Source organism: Hyperoodon ampullatus, assembly GCF_949752795.1.
Source record: "Hyperoodon ampullatus genome assembly, chromosome: 3".
Classification (NCBI taxonomy): domain Eukaryota; kingdom Metazoa; phylum Chordata; class Mammalia; order Artiodactyla; family Ziphiidae; genus Hyperoodon; species Hyperoodon ampullatus.
In genome coordinates this window covers 57,440,374-57,464,057 of record NC_136916.1, presented here as the reverse complement: position 1 = coordinate 57,464,057, position 23,684 = coordinate 57,440,374, and the positions used below count along the sequence as shown (strand labels likewise).

General features: G+C 39.2%; 1 protein-coding gene across 1 annotated transcript in view; it reads right to left on the bottom strand.

Moving 5' to 3' along the window:
• Window positions 1-943: 943 nt before the first annotated feature.
• The window catches only part of IQCH (IQ motif containing H), a gene marked incomplete at both ends in the record, with an annotated part of 219,690 nt that continues 196,949 nt past the window's right edge, over window positions 944-23,684 (bottom strand). The window contains 4 exons of the mRNA XM_079701075.1: window positions 944-1,045; window positions 7,094-7,202; window positions 9,727-9,788; window positions 17,426-17,548. Of these exons, the coding sequence (XP_079557201.1) occupies window positions 944-1,045; window positions 7,094-7,202; window positions 9,727-9,788; window positions 17,426-17,548 (396 nt within the window). The remainder of the gene's footprint in view (window positions 1,046-7,093; window positions 7,203-9,726; window positions 9,789-17,425; window positions 17,549-23,684) is intronic.

The following is a 23,684-nucleotide window of genomic DNA, read 5'->3' as shown; positions in this document are numbered from 1 at the left end:
CACTCAAATATTTTTAAAGATATAAAGGTCATTCTTTAAAACATCTCTGTGATTTTGGTGTTGTGACTTGCATATTTCCCCCTTCAGTAAAGCTGGATGATGTAGAAATACTTTGAACAATTACAAATGCTGAGAGTTAGTGTCAACAGTGCATAATTTTAACAATTTGCCCTTTAAAAGGTACTGTTGAATTATGCTTGTAAAAATCCTACTGCTGTATTAAGTGGAGAACTAGAGAATGTTTATTCAAGCTAGAGGGCTGAGTTTATTCAAGCTAAAGGGCTGAGTTACACTGTATCTTAAACTGAGAGCAGATACTGCCACCTAGATACATTCTGTTGCTTTATTTAACTAGATGTTGGCTTACCTTACTTTTTGAAAAATGGCAACAACAGACAATAGTGGCTTGATACAATAAAAATACAATGAATGATAAAGGGTCACTTTAAAAACCCGTATAAATGTAATTTTCTTGGGAAAAAAAGACATTTGCGTTTTGCCAAATAGTGATGATTAAACCTTTATTCAATTTTTTAAATGCCGAAGACAAATTACTATCAGAAACAGGAGGAGAAAACTTTATAAAACATTTATAATCCTGAAGTTTATAAAGAGGTAGATGCAGAAGTGATGTTAGTAAGACTTGTAACTTTCCTGATAGATTATTTCTTCCTGAGTTTGGGAAGAGGAAGAGATTGTTTAATGCTCTGAACTGATAACACAAACAGGTTTTGGTTTAATAAGTAAAATAAGATCCCTTAATAAACAAATTTTTTAAAGGAGCATTACATTACAATCTGTTCTGATACACCTCCTAGCAAACAAAGCAAACTAACTTTCCCTTCCTTTTATTCCTAATAGCAAAATGAACGTTGCCCCTTTTTTGGCTCTAGATTGGAATCCAAAATCAGTAATGTATTCCAGGACCATTCATTTATCAGGTTCAGAGAGGTTTTTTATCATCTTTGGACTCTAGGTTTTCTTCAAATCTCAATTTGTTTTCCTCTGTTACTCCTAGAATGGCTTCAATGTCATCAATGGCGGTCTGTAGAACAGTAAAAATAATATTTGTTACTTAAAGACCTCTTTCAAGTCTTCCACCCAGCCCCTCAAACATTAGCTCCTTTTTGGAGTTCAGTGTGGTTTAGACCAGTTCTGCTTAAAGTGTGTTCCACTAACCAACACCCATCTACAGATTGTTGATTATCAGTCTTAATGAAAGGGTAAAAAAAATTGAGGGTAAGAACTTGGAAACCTTTATAGAAATTTTTATGTCTATTAAATCTAATAATGAAAAAATGGGCTTCTATTTTATGTCTTCAATTTTTTCATTTCATTTTTCTAGTAATTCATTTTTTGTTGTATTTTACAAAAGTATTGATGCATGATAAGTCAGAAAAAAACAAAACAAACAGGTCCTTCACTGCAGATAATTTGAGATGCACTGGTCTAGTCACTCTAGAATGAGGGCTAGTTGGCTGATGGGAGCATTTATTTCCATTGGTTTTTGGGAGAAAAATTGGCACCTTTCCATTTTATTCTAGTTAGTTATTTTTTATTGAGGTAGAATTCACATACCATAAAAGTTACCCTTTTAAACTATATAATTCAGTGGGTTTTAGTATATTCATAAGCAGCCATCACTACTATGTTGATCCAGAACATTTTCATCACCCCAAGTAGAAACTCTATACCCATTAGCTGCCACTCTCCATTTTCCACCTCTCCTAGCTCCTGGCAACCTCTAATCTATTTTCTGTCTCTAAGGATTTGCCTACTCTGGACATTTCATGTAAATGGAATCATACAATCTGTGGCCTTTGTGTTTTAGCATAATGTTTTCAAGGTTCATCCATGTTGTAGCATGGATCAGAACTTAATTTCCTTTTTATGGCTGAATAATATTTCATTGTATCTATTATCTATTTTTACTTTGGTTGCTTGCACTTTAGGTATTATATCTAAGAAACCATTGCTAACCACAAGGTCATGAAAATTTACACCTATGTATTCCAATGTATGAGATATTATTCATTTAATATAATGGAATTCACCCATTTATTAGTTGATGGGAATTTGGGTTGTTTCTACTTTTTGGCTATTATGAGTAATGCTTCTATGAACATTAATATACAAGTTTTTATATGAACATATATTTTCAATACTCTTGGGTATATAACTAGGTGTGGAATTGCTGAGTCTTTTTTTTTTTTTTTTTTTTTTGGTGGCACTGCATGGTGGCTTGTGGGATCTTAGTTCCCCAACCAGGGATTGAACCAGGGCCCTCGGCAGTGAAAGCATGGAGTCCTAACCACTGGACCACCAGGGAATTCCCTATGTGGCAATTTTATGTTTAACTTAAAAAATTTTATTTTATTTTATTTATTTATTTTCCTTATTTTTTTTTGGCTACATCGGGTCTTAATTGTGGCACACAGGATCTTTGTTGAGGCATGCAGGATCTTTTCGTTGAGGTGCGTGGTCTGCTCGGGTTTCTCTCTAGTTGCGGTGTGCGGGCTTCTCTCTAGTTGTGGTGTGCGGGTTTTCTCTCTCTAGTTGTGGCGTGTGGGTTCTGTAGTTTGCGGCACATGGCCTCTCTCATTGAGGCACGAGAGCTCAATAGTTGTGGAACGTGGGCTTAGTTGCCCCACGGGCATGTGGGATCTTAGTTCCCTGACCAGGGATCGAACCCACGTACCCTGTATTGGAAGATGGATTCTTTACCATTGGATCACCAGGGAAATCCCTATTGTTTAACTTTTTGAGGAAATATGAAATTATACATGGCCGTGACACCATTTTACATTCCTGTCAGCAATATGTGAGGGTTCCAGTTTCACCATATCCTTGTCAAGCTTGTTATTGTCTGTCTTTTTGATTCTAGCCATCTTAAGTGTGAAATGGTATCTTGCTGTTTTGATTTGCATTTCCCTAATAACTAATGATGTTGAGCATTTCTTCATGTGATTACTGTGTATTTACATATCTTCTTTGAAAACTGTCTGTTCAAGTCCTTTGTTCACTTTTTAATTGGGTTATTTGTCTTTCTATTGTTGAATTGTAAGTGTACTTTATATACCGTGGACACTAGAGACTTATCAGATTTATGATTTGCAAATGTTTTCTCCCATTCCGTAAGTTGTCTTTTCACTTTCTTTAGTGTCCTTTGGTTCACACAGAAGTATTCAATTTTGATGGAATCCAACTTACTATTTTTACATTGGTTGATTGCACTTAACGTATCATATCTAAGAAACCATTGCTAACCACAAGGTTATGAAGATTTATGCCTGTTTTCTTCTGAGAGTTTAATAGTTTTAGCTCTTACATTTAAGTCTTTGATCCAGTTTTACTTAATTTTTGTATATGCTGTGGAGTAGAGAGGTACAGCTCCATTCATTTGTATGTCGATATCCATTTGTCCCAGTACCATTTGTCAAAAAATCTTTTCTTTTCTCATTGAATGGGCTTGGCACTTGTTGAAAATCAGTTGACTGTAAAAGTGAAGTTTTGTTTCTGGACTCTCAATTCTATTCCATTGATCTATATAATCTATATATCTATTCTTATGACAGTACCACACAGTCTTTTTTTAAAATAATTTTTATTTTTTTGGCTGCTTGGGTCTTCGTTGCTGCGCACTGGCTTTTTTGTAGTTGCAGTGAGTGGGGGCTTCTCTTGTTGCGGAGCACGGGCTCCAGGCACGTGGGCTTCAGCAGTTGTAGCACACGGGCTCAATAGTTGTGGCTCGCAGGCTCTGGAGCACAGGCTCAGTAGTTGTGGCTCATGGGCTTAGTTGCTCCGCAGCATGTGGGATTTTCCTGGACCAGGGATTGAACCCGTGTCCCCTGCATTGGCAGGTGGATTCTTAACCACTGCACCACCAGGGGAGTCCCAATACAGTCTTGATTACTGTAGCTTTGTAGTAAGTTTTTAAAATTGAGAGGCCCTCTGACTTTGTTCTTCTTTTTCAAAATTATTTTGACTATTCTGAATCTCTCGCATTTCCACATGAATTCTAGGATTAATCTCGTCAATTTCTGCAATAAATCCAGCTGGGATTTTGATAGGAATTGCAATGAATCTGTGGATCAATTTGGAGAGAACTATCATTTTAGCAATGCTAAGTCTTCTATTCCATAAACCATGGAATGTCTTTCCACTTATTTAGGTCTCCTTTTTTTATGCTGTTTTGTAGTTTTCAGTGGACAGGTCTTGTACTCTTCTGCTAAACTTATTTCTAAGTATTTTATTTTTTTGATTTTTAAAAAAATTGATTTAAAATTATCTTTGGATTGTTCATTGCTAATGTATAGAGATACAATTGAGTTCTGTATATTGATGTTGGTTCTTACAACCTTGCTGAATTTGTTTATTAGCTCTAATAGATTATTTCTGGGTTCTTTAGGATTTCTATATATAAGATCATGTCATCTGTGAATAGAGATAATTTTATTTCTTTCCAGTCTGGGCTCCTTTTATTTCTTTTTCTTGCCTAACTGCCCTAGCTAGAACCTCCAGTACAATGATGAATAGAAGTGGTGAGAGCTAACATCCTTGTCTTGCTCCTGATCTTAGGGGAGAAGTTTTCAGTCTTGCACCATTAACTTATGATGTTAGCTGTGGGTTTTTCCTAGATGCCCTTATCAGGTTGAGGAAGTTACCTTTATTCCTAGTTTGTTTGAGTGTTTTTATCAAGAAAGGGTGTTAGATTTTGTTAAATGCTTTTTCTGCATCACCTTCCATTTTTATTTGGACTTTACTTTGCTGGTAAATCCTTGTTTACAAACTGAAAATTCTTATTCGACTGTTGTTAGGAGAGTAGACAGAAAATACTACCCAAAATGAATCTAGTCCACTTTTCACGTTTTTAAAAAAATTATTCCTATTTTGTTGAGATTTAAAGTTTTTACGTTTAGACCTTCTAACAAGAGTAAAAAATGTCAAGATAGCAATTTTATTTACATGACATGAGAAGGCTGGAAACCATGAGATATTTAAAAGCTACTTAAGAACATCTGACTTTTGATGATTTTTAAAGTCAGACAAAGGGCAGAGAAATAGCCTTTATTTTGTCAACAGTAGTTGGCTCTGTCAACAGTAGTTGGCTCTGCCAACCTCAAGTCCAAGCTCAGAGTCTACTAAGTATGCGTGGTTTGGGGGATAAACCATCTGCTTTAGTCTGCCCAGGCTGCTATAACAAAATATCGTAGACAGAGTGGCTTAAACAACAAAAAATTATATCTCACATTTCTGGAGGCTTGGAAGTTCGAGGTTAAGGCTAGCTGATTCAGTTCCTGGTGAGAGCTGTCTTCTTGGCTTGTGGACAGCCATCTTTTTGCTGTATCCTCATATGGTCAGGAGAGAGAGACAGAGAGAGGGGGACAGAGAGAGAGAGAAACAGAGAGAGAGACAGAGACAGAGACAGAACGAGCGCAAGCTCTCTGGTCTCCTTTGAGGGCATTAATCCCATCATGAGGATTCCACCATTATGACCTCATTTAGACATAATAACTTCCCAGTGTCCCCATCTTCATATATCATCACATTGGGGATGAAGGGTTCAACACGTGAACTTTTGGGAGGACACAATTCAGTCCACAGCACCATCTGATTCTGACTATTAGCTGTATTTGGACAGATAACTGATCACGTGCATATAGGCTCAGAATTTTGCACATCACAATCACAGTAACAGATGAAATGATGCTAGCTGGCAGGAACTTAGAATATAAATGATGAGCATAGATCCTTTAGGACCAGTGAAAGTTGATGCAACACATAAAATCACATTGAAGAGCAAAGCATTATTATCATTATTACTGTTACTAGAGGGACCAGGCCCTAGCTCAAGGAAAAAAAGTATTCAAAATTTTTATTTTTATCAAGCTTTTGTTGGGCTTTCCATTTAAGAGAAAAATCACATATGGTTTTCTTTCTTTCTTTCGTTCTTTCTTTCTTCCCTGCTTCTTTCCTTCTTTTTTTTTTTTTTTTTTTTTTTTTTGGCCACTCGGGATAGATCCCCAACCAGGGATCAAACCCTCGCCGCCTGCAGTGGAAGCGCGGGGTCATAACTACTGGACCACCAGGGAAGTCCCCACATGTGGTTTCTGATGAGTCCCTTGACTTACTTGATCCATTCAGACACGATGAAGGCTCACACTGGGAACCAGATGCAGACTCTGGTGAACAATACCAAGTGTTCATCTCTGTTCAGCTGGTATTTTTAAAACTTTTGGTGTAGATCTTTTTTTTTTTTTTTTTTTTTTTTGCCTTACGCGGGCCTCTCACTGTTGTGGCCTCTCCCGTTGCGGAGCACAGGCTCCGGACGCGCAGGCCCAGCGGCCATGGCTCACGGGCCCAGCCGCTCCGCGGCATGTGGGATCTTCCCGGACCGGAGCACGAACCCGTGTCCCCTGCATCGGCAGGCGGACTCTCAACCACTGCGCCACCAGGGAAGCCCTGGTGTAGATCTTGCTCCTGTTTTCTAGAGTTTGGAGACTTCTGGTCAATTACACATGACTGGATTTCCAGAACCAACATCTTTAAGGGACGTTTGGAAGCTTCAAAAGATGAGCGATGAAAAACACCTGTCCCACTTTGGCGAAATGGGGTGGAGCAGATGGCTTACGTATATGGTGAGGTTTTCCTCTTCTCTCTACACACATTGTCCTTCCTGGCGTCTCAGAACTTCTCTGGCTCTAGAAATTTGGGCTTCCCAGGAATCCTTAGCCAGACATTGTATTATTTGAAATATAGGTAGATTATATTCAGGATTTTTGGTTGTGACAGTCTCTGTTTCGGCTCCATTGTGACACTTCACCTTCAACATCAGAAAGCCTTGTTGTAAGCTTACATTTGGAAATTGCAGTAAGTTAAAACAAGTCTACTATATTTCAAAGAAAAAGTTTCAAACTATTAAATTTAACTAATGGGTTCAGTGGGAACCTTACAATATTGACCCTGTACATTGTAAAATATGTTCTGCTTACAATGAAAAAAAATGGTTTAGCACTTGTTTACAATGCAGCATGAGGTATTTTCAGCCCTTGTATAGAAATTAACCAGGATCGTTAGTTAATTAACACCTCACCTTAAAATTGGTCTCGCCTTGCATATTAGGTGCTGATATTTCTTGATGGATGATGAAGAGATTGCGAGCAAAGGTCATGAGGACCCCCTGGAGATCCTCACCGATTGTTCTGTTAATGATATCCAAACAAATGAGTTTACCAACGATTCCCCTCACATGCTTAAAAACAATCACCCTCTCAGTTGTGCCTGTCTGGTGATGGAATTTAATGAGTATTTTCAATCTCACAAGGTGGGAATCTTCAGGGAGATATGAAAGATGAGGCTCCATTTTAACTTGTCAACAAAAAGGATTTGTGTAATAAATATTTTTTATTAATCAACTTAGCAGAATGTAGGAATAGGTTCAGTCATTCCTAGCAAAAGGCTACCACTGAGCTAGGACACTAGTATTAGCTCATTTAAAAAACTGTTAGTTTAAGAGAATTGTTGCTGAGTAAAATTCATGCCTAACAATTTACTTGCCTACAGAGACATTTGCTCCTCACTATTCTGGAGACTTTCATCTAGAGTTTGTTTTCTATTTCATGTATACAAGTGATTCCTGCTACTTATGAATGCACCCCATTTATGTGCAGAGGAGAATATGCCCCATTCATGAACAGCTGTCTTTATAAAGCTGAACATACATTTAAATCAGGTTTCAGAGACAACTTGCAAACCATCCTGTAGAACTAAACTATGGTCAGTGAACATTCCCAAACAACTAGATCATTGTTAAGTTTTAACTTGGAAACAAAACTCCAGGGTATTTTTCTAGCTATTTTTCAAACTTTTAAAAAAATCGAAGTTAAAAACAGATTAAATGAATGGATTACTTTTTTAAATCGTTCTATCCTGAGGAGGTGAACCTAAAGAACAAGCTGCCTCTTAAGGCAGCTGCAAAGAACTTTGGGATTACTTCTTTTCCCAATTGTTAACTGTAAAATAAGTCACCTTAGAGTCTAAGGCTTAGACACTTGTGGAATGGCTTCCTTCCAGCCTGATTGGGCTTGCCCTTAGATAGCTTCCCAGGCTCCAAGACAGAAGACCAGAACTCTATGTCCTGCCACTGACTATGTGACTTTGGGGAAGTTACTTAAGTTATTTAAGCTCTCTGGGTCTTCATTCCTTTTTCTCTGAAATGAAGGAATTGGACTAGATAAGTACTTCCCAACTTTTTGAGTTAGATTCCCAAAATCCAAGGACCACCTACCCCTACCCCCTATAGCTACTAAACATTAGTATCTCTTCTTTTAATAGAAAAAACAATAGCCAAAGGCAACTTCAGAGTCATTAATTTGTAACAGTGATTTGTATTTTATTGCCACAGGGTCAGTCTGTATTAGACCCTGGGTGATTCTCCAAACAAATTCCTGGGACCCATCCAGATCAACAAAATCAGAATCTTTGATTGTGCAGTTTCACCAAGTATAGTTTCACCAAGTCCCCCAAGGTGATTCTTACATATACTAAAGATTGAGACCCATACTTTAAAAAAATTGTGTGTGTGTGTGTATGTGTGTGTGTGTGTGATGCTGGGTCCACACATGGATTCAAGCCCCTCGCGCCACCCCTCCTCAGCGTCCTCAGGTCCATGGTTCCCAGGCTGGGAATCAAGAAACTAGATGGACTCTAAGTCCCGTTCCCGATTAATAATTCATTTCTAGAATTTCCTTCATTTTTCCCTTGAAATTTCTACTCAAATGCCACTATTTCCAGAAATATGCCAGTACAAATGGAGTCAGTATGAAGTTATCCCAGTAAAGCCAAACCACAAAATTCTGGTCTGTAGGGTCATCCCCTCTTGGAGCCCTCACCTGATGTGACCTGACTGCAATAAAGCCAAACAAAGCCCAGCCAACTCATGAAAAACCTCTCCTTGATAACTCCAGAGAAAATCAAGCAACACAAAGAAAAGTTTATAGTTGCTCATCTTTTCTTCTTCAATATTCTGTAGATATTAAAAGGAAGAAGAATATAAGATAGAAACAGTTTCCCAATAAGTCAGGATGACTTAAAGGTACCAAATAACCATATTCCAAGATATGAATAAGACACAATTCAAGGTTGTGGCTCTAAAGTTCTGAGTCCTAGATGAGGAGACAACTTTGCTTGCTCTCCAGAATAACCTGTAGAGAAATCTGCAGGAAACAGGGAAGCATAGAGAAGCCTCCTGAGTGGTGCAATAGGACTCTTCTCAGCATAAATGTATCTTGAGGAGACTGCATCAGGGCCGGAACTGGATCTGAAGAGGGACGACAGACCCTGCCTTTTGGGGGAGCATCTTGCCAAGTCACCAGAGCATTTTTCTAAGCATGCCAGAATGAAAACTGCCCTTCTGCAATCAGGACATCTGAGCTGGTTCCTCATCAGTCAGATTTGCTGTGCTTGTAGGTGTATGTGTTTGAGTGTAATATGTTGTTAAAACTAGCCCCTTACCCATCAATTTTGGATAATTAATCAATTATACTTATGAACTCCTGCTGACACATCTAAAGTCAATTTATGAAATACTTAAAGATCTAAATAAAACAAGATAGACTACCAATAAATCAGCATGCTGATTAAAATGCATGAGAAGCATCATTCTTGTTGGTTGTTACAGTCTATTTTCTTAGCTTATTACATCTCATAGACACACTTCATACTCACAACATTCCCAACTTGTCTCTCTTCAGGTGTTCATATAATATAAAGATAGTTCCTTGTCTGTCCTATAAAATTTGAATGGGAAGAAAAGAAATAGCATATTATGTTGGAAACAAAGTAAAGAAAACATACTACACTAAGACCACCAATAAGGCTGATTTGAACTGAAATCTAGAGGTAATTGCAAATACTGTGAGAAGCACATTTGGAAAAGATGTCTCCAGAATATGGAATAGATATGTTCTAGGACAGTGTTTTTTGTAAAATTGAGATTATAATTTATTTATAACATTGTATAAGTTTAAGGTATACATGTTATTTTATATATTTATTTATTGCAATATGATTACCACTGTAGCTTACCTAAGACCTCTATCTCATCACATACTTATCATTTTATTTTTGTGGTGAGAACATTTAAGATCTAGTCTCATATTAATTTTGTAGTATATAATGTAATATTGTTGACTATAGTCATTATGCTGTTCATTAGATCCCCAGAAACTATTCATCTTCTAACTGCAAGTTTGTACCCTTTGACCAACATCTTCCCAATCCCCCACCCACCCCGGGCCCTGGTAACCACCATTCTACTCTCCGTTTCTATGAGTTTGACTTTTTTAGATTCCACATATAAGTGATATTATACAATTTTTGTCTTGTCTGACTTATCTCACTTAGCATAATGCAGTCAAGTTCCATCTATGTTGTCACAAATGGCAGGATTTCCTTCTTTCTCATGGCTGAGTAATATTCCATTCTACATATATACACTGCATCTTTTTTTTTTTTTTTTTCGCCGTACGCAGGCCTCTCACTGTTATGGCCTCTCCCGTTGTGGAGCACAGGCTCCGGACGCTCAGGCTCAGTGGCCACGGCTCACGGGCCTAGCCGCTTCGCGGCATGTGGGATCTTCCTGGACTGGGGCACGAACCCATGTCCCCTGCATCGGCAGGTGGACTGTCAACCACTGCGCCACCAGGGAAGCCCCATCTTTTTTATTGATGTATAGTTGATATACAATATTATATGTTTCAGGTGTACAACATAGTGATTCACAATTTTTAAAGGTTATACTCCATTTATAGTTATTATAAAATATTGGCTATATTCCCTATACTGTACAATACATCCTTGTAGCTTATTTATTTTATATATAGTAGTTTGTACTTCTTAATCCCTTACTCCTGTCTTGTCCCTCCTGCCTTCCCTCTTCCCACTGGTAACCACTAGTTTGTTCTCTGTATCTGTGAGTCTGTTTCTTTCTTCTTGTATTAACTAGTTTGTTATATTTTTTAGATTCCACATATAAGTAATAACAAACAGTATTTGTCTTTCTCTGTCTGACTTATTTCACTAAACATAATACCTCTACGGGCATCCATGTTGTTGCAAATGGCAAAATTTCATTCTTTTTTATGGCCGAGTTATATTCCATTATACATACATACCGCATCTTCTTTATCCATTCACCTGTTGATGAGCACTTAGGTTGCTTCCATATCTTGGCAATTATAAATAACGCTGCTATGAACATTGGGGTGCATGTATCTTTTTGAATTAGTGTTTTTGTTTTCTTTGGATATATACCCAGGAGTGGGATTGCTGGATCATATGGTAGTTCTATTTTTAGTTTTTTGAGAAACCTCCATACTATTTTCCACAGTGGCTGCACCAATTTATGTTCCTACCAACAGTGTACGAGGGTTCTCTTTTCTCCACATCCTCACCAACATTTGTTATTTGTGCTCTTTTTGATGATAGCCATTCTGATAGGTGTGAGGTAATATCTCATTGTTGTTTTGATTTGCATTTCTCTGATGACTAATGATGTTGAACATCTTGTCATGAGCTTGTTGGCCATCTATATGTCTTCTTTGGAAAAATGTCTGTTCGGGTCTTCTGCCCAATTTTTAATCAGTTTTCTTTTTTTTAATGATGAATTGTATGAGCTGTTTATATATTTTGGATATTAACCCGTTATTGGTCATGTCATTTGCAAATATTTTCTCCCACTCAGTAGGTAGTCTTTTTGTTTTGTCAATGGTTTCCTTTGCTGTGTAAAAGCTTTTAAGTTTAATTAAGTCCCATTCATTTGTTTTTGCTTTTGTTTTCTTTGGAAATCTGCCTTTTAGCTCACTTCCTGGGTGATTGTCACACACATCAAAATTTGAAAACCACTGTTCTAAGAGCAATGGGTAAAAAAATATAAGGAAGCAGTTTGTTGTGTGGAAAATAATTTGTACTTCAAAGGAAAACTTCGCACTGTCTATATCACACCTTGATTCTATGGGAGATATTTTACAACTCTGTAAGTTGTAGGTGACTGAGAGACAAGCAAATTCTGTCCAGTCTGGTAGAGGTTCAACTGATTTTCCTCTCCTGCTCTCCTTGTGGAAAAACCAGTTTTGCCTCCATCTGCATATTCATTTCAGTAGTGATGATCTATAAAGTTGTCTGGTTTTTTGGATTCTTTTTTATCCTGGTTATAACATCTGCTTAATTCTTCTCTCTTAAATAAATCTTTATCATGTGTTTAGTTTTATATCTGTACGAGAGGCATGATTTTATCCTTTTTTGAAAACTACCTTTTAACAGTTCTTCTCCAAATAAATAAAAGTTAACACTGGAGTTGTCCAATAGTGGAAATGGTGAAGCTGTGAACTCCTCATTACTAGAAGTACAGAAAAGAAAACTACATTTTGGGGATTTGGTAAAAGATACCACATGCCAGAATTACAACTGCCCATTGACTCTCCATTTTATCAGGAAATCTGGGCATTAAGACAGACATTGGACTAGAACTGTGGTCAATGCTGGCTGCACATTAGAATCATCTGAGTGCTTTAAAAATTTAATGCCTCGGCCCTACCTCCATAAATACTGATTTAATTGGTCTGGAGTGGGTCCTGGGTACGGTGCCAGGCTAAGCCATATTGGAGCCTAAGGCAAAGCAAAAACATCAGTATATGTTTATTTAAAATATTGATATTTTGTTCATCATGGATTTCTTGCATTAATTTTGATTTTTAACATTGAATAACAATATTATTTATCTTTATTACTGAGGTGCTTTGGGTAACTGCCTCACTTGCCTCACACTAATCCCAGCCCTGCCTGAACATCTATACTTTTAAAATCTCCTCACTCATGCCATTCTAATGGGCCGCCAGGGCTGAGAGCTATTGACTAGTTGATCTTGTCTTGCATCCTTTACTGAGCTGTCCAGTGTCGTAGGCACTAGCTACATGGGGCTACTGAGAACTTGAAACGTTAGTAATCGAAATTGAGTTGTGCTGTAGCTTTTAAAGACTTAGTACATAAATGTAAAGTATCTTATTAATTTTTATACTGATTACATGTTGAAGTGATAATATTTGTTTTCTTTTTGGGGAGCATCCTTTTCTTGACACTAATTTCTGAATCAATCAGGTTATGCTGCAGTCATTAAAAAAACAAACAATTCTTAGTTTGTGTAACAAAAAAGTTGGTTCTTGCTCATACTCCATTTCCCACATGGGTCGGCATGGATCTCTGGTCCCTGTAGGTACACTCAGGGCTGAAGGAGGCTCCATCTCAGTGTTCTTCCAGGATTTCCAAGGCAGGAAAAAGGCTATGGAGACTCATAGAGTGGCTCTTAAAGGCATAAAAAGGGCATATATCACTTCTGTTCATATTTCACTGGCCAAAACAAGTTAAATGACCACGCCTGACTTCAGGGAGAGGGTGGAGGAAGTACAATTCTGTTTTGTGCCTGGAAGGAGGAGAATCAGAACATTTTGAACAGCCTTAATGATTGCCACCACGGTGATCCCTTGGCCCGAGGAAGTGATTGCTGGTGGTTGTGGAGCTATTTAGGATCATGGCACACTGCCTATGTATGTGCAAGACCAGCCCTGCCACACTGTCGCAGGCAGTAAACATGACACTTTTCTCCATATGGCTTTCATTACAAGTTCATCTCATTAGGAAATCAGTGGGGGTATTTTGTAGCATTACAGAAATACCCAGAATGAGACCCACCAAGTTGGTTACAAACTCAGCAATGCGTCCTTCCAATATTCAGCAAGGAAAAATAAACTCAAAGGGTGATCTCATTTCTCTCTTTTACCCCTAAGATTTTGGACAAGAAGCGTCATGTGAAATTCTATGATGATAATGGGAAGAAAAACATAATGTTGAGAATAAGGACTTTGAGGATTCTTCTTTTGGTAGCAATGACACTGATGTATTGTTAACGTTGCTTCTTTATCTGGAAAGAGCCACCCACATTAAATTTGACCAAGAGTGGAAGCAGGTGGCATAGGTAACACTGGAATTAGGGTAAGTGATCTTCTTTTTAGACTCAGAATAACCCAAAGAGGCAATAAAATTTCAGGGAACTTAATTGTTAGACATAACTTTTTTTTTCTTTTGTAAGGTGGAGATAGTCATGGGGGTTATGGAGAAGTTTGTGCTTCTTCAGCTGAAGAATACACAAGAATTACCTAGGTGGAATATTTTATTTGAAATGGATCCCAGAATTCTTGGACTGGATTGGTAATAATATTTTAGAAACATACATTGTTAGTGGGAAACAGTCCTTAGGGGGAAAAAGGTGCATAGGGAATACCCTGGTGTAAGAAAAAGAATCATATTTGACTTTACAGACAATTATGGATTAAGGCATTTCATAAAATGCCTGGCTGTGTGACCTGGGGAAAGTGCTTAAACTCTTTAAACATAAATTCCTCACTGTGATATGGTAGAAATAACAACTTCTTACAGGAGAGATATGAAGATGAGAGATAATAAAGTAATAGTGCTTAGCTCAGTGCCAGCGTATAGTAGGTGCTTGGTAAATGCCTCTCCAAGAAAAGGCAATGGAGAGAACAAGTGGAGAGTTCTGACAAGGGAGGGACCCCAGTGTCTGAAAAGATGAGAATCCATCTTCGGAAAAATAGAGCAAGGACGTTGTTAGAGGATTTCCAAATTTTCCAAGTAGTCACGTTTCCTTCTTCTTACCTCAGATTTTTATGATTCCATTTCTCCTCTCTTCTTGTACTTTTGTTTATTATTTGCTCTTTTTCTTTCTATTTATCCCCTCCTACCTTATTTTTATAGATTGTTCCAGTCTCTGGACTTTTTTTTTTTTTTTTTTTTTGCGGGCCTCTCACTGTTGCGGTCTCTCCCGTTGTGGAGCACAGGCTCCGGACGCGCAGGCTCAGCGGCCATGGCTCACGGGCCCAGCCGCTCCGCGGCATGTGGGATCTTCCCAGACCGGGGCACGAACCCGTGTCCCCTGCATCGGCAGGCAGACTCTCAACCACTGCGCCACCAGGGAAGCACCCTAGTCTCTGGATTTTATCCTCTCTATTTTCTTCTGTTATCTGTTTCTTCTTCATATTGTTCCATCACTCTCACCCCCAATCTATATTTCTCTTTCTCTTCCAGTTCATCTTTCATCCTTTATACGTTGTTTAGCACAGTTGACCTGGAGGCAGAGTCTACGAAATATGCCTGTCAGTTCTTCTGTGCCCCTCTGCCCTTTCTTCATTCTTCTCACCCTCAGTGGAACCCCTTCCTCTGCACCATCCGCTGTTTCCCCTGGGCCTTAGTAGCCTGTTTCCTGTACTAAAATTTGTTCTTAGAAATGAATCTGATCAACTCAGAGCCACAAAGGTGTAAATAACTTGTAAAGTTTGGTGCTTTACTTTTCCCAGGAGTACTAAAACTTCAATCAAGTACAAAGCCTTCAGCCAAAGAAATATATCTCTAATAATAATCTTGGGCAATAGAAAGTTATAGAGCCCGTTTTCTTTTCAGCAGGAGACTTTCCCTGCCAAATGTGCCCACTCACAGAGCTTGTTCTGCTTTTATGTTTTAGAAGAAAATAAAATAAGTTGATTCAGATAAAGCTAGAGTTAGATTTAGCCACCTTCTGGCACATGTAAGTCTAATTAATTTAGGGCTAAAAACTACAGTTGACCCTTGAACAACATGGGTTTGAATTGCATGGGTCTAATTATTTGCAAATTTTTTTCAACGGTAAATACTACACTACTACACATCTGTTGTTAGTTGAATCCTTGGATGCCGAACTGTGGATACAGAGGGCCAACTATAGCGTTACACTTGAATTTTCGATTATGTGGAGGGTCAGTGCCCCTAACTCTGGCATTGTTCAAGGATCAACTGTATTTAATTCCAAAGAGATTATGTTGAGCAGATGTAATAATTACTTTCAGATAAATCAGTTCAATCTGTCCTTTTCATTCTTTCTATATTTTATCAATTTTAATGTAATTTGCAAGGGAATATGAGCTTCATTTTATGTGTTTGCAGTCAGCATGAATCAGTCTAATCAGAAGGCGTTATGCACCCTGACAGTGCCCTATAGTGTGGTGGGGATTGCCAAGTGTCAGCCAGGTCATCCTATTCACTTTTGGCCCTGTGCCTAAGGTCCATGTGCTTTTCAAGGGCCTATAACAATATTTGAACCCTGAAAAATTCTATTTGTTTTCAAGTATGAAAAACAAAAATTAATAAATATGGAACTGAGTATCTACAAATCAAAACATTTGATCAATTGGTTATTGCTCAGTTCTTTGTCATTATCTATAAATTATATTTAATGTGAGAGGTGAATATATTTTAATATGTTTGATGTGATGGGAAGGGTGTTCCACAAGAGCACATAGGGTCACTCGGGTCTTAGAATAGCCCTCTAAGAATTTCAGATTTGAAGACCTGAATCAAAGTGCAAAATCATGAAACTATTTCTCAGAGTAGTATGAATCTCTAGGAACAAAATGGAGGTTCTAGTTTAAGTAGGAGATATTACATCCCACTTTGCCCCCATCCAGCTACACTAAGGATGAAGAAGCTGGGTAGGGGCCATCAATGTCACTGGAAATAGACCAAAAATGGGGGAAACTTTTTGTTTTTTTAAAAATCAGAACTCCTCCTAGAAAGAAACTATGACATGTAGGTAGAAGGATGCTATGGATTGAATTGTGTATCACCCGCACCCCCCCACCACCAATTCATATGTTTAAGCCCTAATCCCCCATGTGAATGTATTGGAAACAGGGACTTTAAGGGAATGGTTATGGTTAATGAGGTCATAAGGGTGGAGCCCTGTTCAGTTAGAACTTGTGTCCTTCTAGAAGAGGTTACAGAGACATCAGAGATTGCTCTTTTCCCACCGTGTTAGGACACAGCAAAAAGGCAGTTATTGTGCAAGTCAGGAACAGTCCTCACTGGGAACTGAATTGATCGGCAACTTCACCTTGGATTACCCAGCCCCCAGAACTGTGAGAGATACATTTCTGTTGTTTAAGCCATCTTGTATATGGTGCTTTGTTACGGCAACCCAAACAGACTAAGAGGATATTTATTAGTAAGCAGCTTTGGGTGGGGTCAGAAAGCTCAGGACATGCTTCAAGATGAAGAGATGGTCCCCCAAATTACTCCTAAGTCTGGTGAGCTACAGGGTTTTTGCTTTACTAAGTTGGGTGTACAAGTTTGGGGTCAGAGATCAACTTCCCAGGACCAAGTGCCACCCCCTGCCCTTCCCCAAGCAGCACTCAACCTTCCTCTAAATACATGTCAATCCAATGTTTAAAGAATATCTGTTTGAAGGTGCATCAAACTATTAGCTGCCTAGATCACCCACAGGCCTGTATTTGGTCCAGCCTTGGCCAACTCTCACCCTTCATACCTCAATATCATAGCCGATGCCATGGGCCTTACACATCTGGAGAAAAACGTAGTGGAAAATCAGAGAGAGATTGTCGTGCCTCAGCTGGGTGCTCATCACCGCATAGCGACTGGTTGCCCGTGACTGGAAAAAAATCGCAACTGAATGTCAGACTCTTTACTAAATATTTAAATAAACTTTTAATTTTAGAATACTTGTGGATTAAGAGAAAGGTTGCAAAGATAATACAGAGAGTTCCTGTATAGCCCACACCCAGTTCCCCTACCGTTAACATCGTACATTGATGTGGTACCTTTGTCACAACTAAGGAACCAAATTGCCACATTACTATTAAGTCCATACTTTATTTGGATTTCATTAGTTTTTCCCTAATTTCCATTTTCTGTTCCAGGATCCCCTCCAGGACAGCACATGATATTTTGTTGTCATGTCTCCTTAGGTTCTTCTGGGCTGTGACAGTTTCTCAGTCTCACCTGACAGTTTTGAGGAGTACTGATCAAGTATTTTGTAGAATGTCCCTCAATTTGGGTTTGTCCGATGTTTTTCTCATGATTAGAAGGGGGTTGTTGGTTTTGGAGAGAAGGACTACATAGGTAAACTGCCACTTTCATCACCTCATATCAAGGATACATATATCAACATGATTTATCACTGTTGATGCCGACCTTGGTCACCTGGCTAAGGTAGTTTTCATCAGGTTTCTTGCTGTAAAGATACCCTCCGCCTTTTCACTCTTCGGCAGCAAATCACTAAGTGCACTGCACCTCCTTGAAGGGACCAGTGTTAGAATTTTAATTCCAACTGCTTTCTTTGTTTGGGAAATTGCTATTCTATATCTTGCTTGCCTATCAATGAGAGCTATCCCAAAGAGACTGGTTACAGTAGGTCCAAAGTATTTCAACTATAGTATCTCCTAAAATATTGAAAATTTAATATGTGCAAAAGAAAGTATTGAATCCCGATAGTTTTGTAGCATGTCCTTTGTGAAATATGATATTTGCTTTTGACAATTATCTCTGTTTGTCCTTGGGTAAATGGAAATTTGGAGAACAGCACATAGAGCCATGGCCAACCTGAGGGCATAGAAAATGGTGATGCCTGGGCCAGATTTTGAACTTCGGAGACCCTCAGGTGCTGGGCAACCAGGTGCCTGATCGCATGCAGTGACTTGAAATAGGAGAAGGAAAAGGAGGTGCTGCTGGTTCACAGCTGGCTGCAAGGATCCTAATGACCTGACACACTGTCTTTTGTGAAACCCCAGGCCCTCTGTCTCTGAGCTAATGCAAGGAAACTGGGGCCAACTGAGTGAGTGCCCAGCGGAGAATGAACATCATTTCCCCACCTGCATCTCACACACACACACACACACATGCACACTCAGATTTCATGTTCACCTTTTGTGACATATGTCCCCCACATATTGTGTCTTTTCCTTCCACATTTACGTAAAGTAGTGTATCTGATGGTTGCGTTATCAATAGTAGTAATTAAGCCCATTCTTCCCACACATAAGCAGGATCCACATCTACAAAAATGTTAGGCTCCCCCAGGCTAACGCATCGAGTTGTGCATCTCCATCGGTATTGTCCCACTTGGAGCCATTGGGAATTCTATTTTTACAAAAGAAAATCTATTTGACCCTCTATGCCTCACAACTGTACTTTGTTATCACCCTGACCTATCATGAGTTGTTCCCCTGTCTGGCTCTCTTACACAACTGGGAGTTTTCTGGGGGCAGGCACTGTTTGGTTTCTGAATCCCCAGGCTGGACATGATGCTAGCATTCAGTGTTTCTTGAATGAAAGAAAGAATGGATACATGAAATAGGGTAAGTGGATTGCACTTCTTTCTGACTTAAGAGACACTTCAAATGATGTAATTCAGGGGACTTGCAGTCACTGAGCACTTTGGGGCAGAAGAAGAGATTGATTCACAAAACAGGACAGTCACACCATCCATAGAGAATGACAGCTCAGGACAGTCATCCCAGGTCTTGCCCCTAGAGGACATCTTTTGGAGGACAACGTAGCTCTGGTGGACCTGACAGGGATTATTGGTGGGGTAACAAGAACTGGTTAAGTGAAATTCTGGCTCAGCTATGTAGTCAGTCTGGAGGAACGTGACTACCAGGCCTGCTTGCCCTGCCATGTCAGGCTGTGCCATGCTCCTGCCTTCACAATGGAGGCCCAGAAGCCTGAGCTTTTGTGTATAGAAGTGAACTGTAAATACTCTGGAATTCCATTGTAGTTACTGAGCATGTAATTGCGTGGTAATTACCATGAATTCACAAGATAATTCCAAGGTTATTTTTGTCTTCTAAACTTGTCTTATGCTGCTATAGTATATAAACTAGCAAACCCAAGATCAGGACCCAGTCAGCGAGGGAGAGAGGTAGGCAGGCATAAGGTAGCTGGATCCAGCTCAGTGCTGTGTATCTTGGCTCCAAAGCAAGGCAGAAGAGCTCACTGTCCAGTATTACTGGACAGCAAGTAAGGACAGGCTATCCTGAGGTTTCTTTTGCTCTACGGAGACAGACTGCAATTCCCCCTCCTCCCAGTCCTGGGCTTGTGATTCATAAGGAATCGGAAAGAAAAGCCAGGATATTTGGTGTATGTCTCTAAGCGACATCATCTTTTCCATGACCATCACTGTCCTAGTCCAGACCATTATGGCCTGGAGGGCAGCTTCTTCTTTCTACTAGGGAGGTGGGGATGCAAGCAGAATTCTATAGTGGAAAGGTTATACAGAGTCAGAATCACTGAAGTTCAAAACCTGACTAGGCCACTTACTATATGTGTGATCTTGAATATGTCATTTAACTTCCCTGACTTTTGATGATTCAATAAGCACCTAGCATCTGATACACAGTAGCTACTATTGTTGTTGCTGTTTCTTTGAAAAGATCACAGGGCCTGTAGCATTGTAGACCTAAACCAAATGTAATTTTCCAGGCTACTCCTGCCCCCATTGGTACCTGGGATTCTGAGCATTAGTACCACATTGAGCATTTCCCAAACTCAGGTTGGTCAATGCTCAGAAATCTTCAGTGTCTCCTCTTTGCCTTCAAAATGAAATCCAGACACCTGGTTTGGCTGGAAGACTCTCCCAAACTTTCTCAGTGGACTGCTCCAACCACTTCTCCCACTTCCCTCTTCCCAGATTCTCTGCCCCAGCCCAACTGGTTCATAACAGACCACAGGCTCTCTTCAGCTGCTGTCCTTTCTGCTGGGGGAGGTCTCCCTCTCCTTGCCATGGTGAGTGCCTTAGTCTTTAAGGCCAGACCAAGTTCTACGTTCTTAGTAAAGCATCCTCTGTCCCCACCTGTCCACAGTTGTTTCTCCTAAGAACTCCAGCAGCAGGTTAAGGGACTGTCACCTAAATGGCACTTAAAAGAGAGCTTGTGGTTTTTCCTTGTGTATGTACTATCTATTTTATATTTCTTTTCAACTCCTCGAGGACAGGGACTTTGTCAAATGTCTCTGTATCCTGGATGCTTGGTGAAATTGCTGGCTTATCTTAAGTGCTTAATAAATGTGTTATAATAATGCAAATAAAGATGAACATATACAATACACCTACTTTTTTTTTTTTTAAGACTTAATCAACTCTGCAGTTCCTACAGGAAAAAACTGTCAGTGATCTAGTGTTGTCTTTTATCCAGCCTGATAGCACAGGTGACTGTATTGTCTCGAGGATTAGATGAGTTTGTAAAGACCTTGGAACAGTGTCTGGCACAGAATAAGCACTCAAAAACAAGTTAGCTCTTATTAGCATTTGTTAAACTAAATAGTTTCACAAATAAGATAAATTATTTGAAAAACAAAACAAAACAAAACAACAACCAACCAGTAAATCTTTTCATCAGAAAGGGACTTGAATCAGAAAACCTGGACTTTGGTACTTACTTAACTTTATGACCTTGGGCAGTTCACTTACCTCTGAATAGCCTTACTTTCCTAATCTGTAAAATGGGTATGATAATCCATGTCTTATCTACTTCTGGGGGCTATCTTGGGGATCAAATAAGCTCATGTCTATTTAAAGTATAAAGCATTATACAAATGGAAAACATCATTTTTAAAAGGCTGACTTGTGTAATTGACTCTCTTCTGATGCTGTAAAATCCATTTAGGTTTACCAAGGAAGTCATAACCTAAAGAATTTTATAGCATCGGAAGACTCCTCCACAACCATCTGGCCCATTCAGTGCTCACTGAGTCCTAGCCTAGCTCAGAGCAGATTAGGAGCCAGTGGATAATAGTAATATGCCTGCAAATAACCTCCTCACACAGGGAGATGAAGCCTCCTTTGGAAGAAGGGCCTTTTCCATGGCCTCAACCAGAGACTTCTTCAGGGATGAGCTGAAGCTGTACTCTGGGGTTGGGTCATTGACTCTTAGCCAACACAAGGCAGGTTGGGTAGCACAATGCTCAGACACAAGCTTTAAAGTCCGACAGGCCTGGGCTTAATTCTGGCTTCCATACTTGCTTGTTGAGTGACCTTCCACAAGTTGCTTAACATTTCTTAACCTCAGTCTTCTTATCTAAAAATGAGCATAATAACAGCACCTGCCCCATATATTAGGTTGTATAAAGATTCATGTAAAGCACTTAGTTAAAGTACCTGGTGAGGAGTAAAGGCTCAGTACATTTTGGATGTTATTATCATGTTATTATATGCATTATAGCTATATGCTGGCCTATCTGGGTCCTTTGAAAAACTTGGAGCTCTTTGCTACTTATCCTTATATCCTCTGCGCTTAGTAGAATGCCTGGCACAAAGAGGTGAACTTACTTCGTTGATTCTGGCTGAAAGTATTAACTGATAACTAAGGTGATGGCTGACGAGGACTTAGCATGTGACCTGTCACAACAATATTACTCCTTTCTAAAAGATTCTGCAAGAAAAAGACCATTCAATGGAAGGCTGTGGAACAGAGGGATGAGCCCTTCCTATGTCCCCTTACAGGAAAAATTCCCCGTCCCCAGTACCCCACTGTACATGACACTGCCTGGGCCAAGCTTGATACAGAGCCCTACTCTGCAGGCCCCATAAAATCAAATGCCTTAGGAGACCCCGGGGGTCATATAGGTCTCCCTTATTTTATAAACAAGGAAACTGAGGCCAGAGAGAGGATCAGAATTCATGACCCCTGACTTAGAACAGTGTTGTCCTCTCCAAATTCCCACTGGCCACATTTGGAATGTGTGGGAATTTCAGAGGTTAGCCTTTTCTAGTAAAACAAGGGGGAAGAAATAGAAGGCAAAATATTATTGGTAGAAGTCTAGGTCTATTAAACTACCTTTCTAAATCACAATCTAACAAGAATGCTTCAAGCCAAATAAAGAAAGCTCGAAATACTCCTTTTCAGTGGAGAATATAATTTTGCTTCAGCCACAATTTAAATTGATTTAGTTCTGAGCACCAGCACTTGAAGTGTGGAGCATATTCTATTTTCGCCATGATACTTGTTTTGACAGTGATGCATTTCAGTTGACATAGTTGAAATCCTTATGTAATAAATCTCTGCCTGAAAATTAATCATGTTTATAATATTCTGAGAATTAATAACACCCATTGCTCAAATCATTAACTTAAAAAAGGAGCTTCCAAAATCTGTTCTCGGCAGTAAGGGACCACAAATAAATGAATGTTTGATAAAATAATCCAAGTAGCAGTTTAACAAGCGTAAACTTGAATGTGGTTGCAATAACATAGAACTATTGTTTAAGGGTTGGCAGAAGCTGATGAGGTTCTTATTTCAGTTACAAAGCAGGCATCCACATGCATAATGAACTGCTCTCTGAATTATTAATGTGTTGCTTATTTAGCCTCATCTGTCTAGAAGATAACGTATCCTAACTCTAATGAGTGATTGGTTTTGTACATAATTACAGTAGCAGCAGTAGTGGGGAAATGCGTGCCTTCAAAGAAGGGGTTCTAAAAATAAAGTCATCACATAAACTCTGTTGTTGCATTCTATCAAAATCAAACCCGAAGCATTTGAGAATTCATAATAAATTACAGGAGACAGAATCATTATTAACATCATAATTTAACACAAAAGGTTTTACTTAATCATTCATTACAGATCATGTGCTGTTAAAATGCTTATAAATGACTGGGGTTGTTTTAGATGTTTGCAGAGATGGTCCCTTTTGGCCACTCACCAACTGTGGTATGGAGGGTCCACCAAGAGAGAGGAAGAGTAAAAAAGGGACAGAAAAGGGTAGCAATTTACGTCCAGTCTGACAGAACG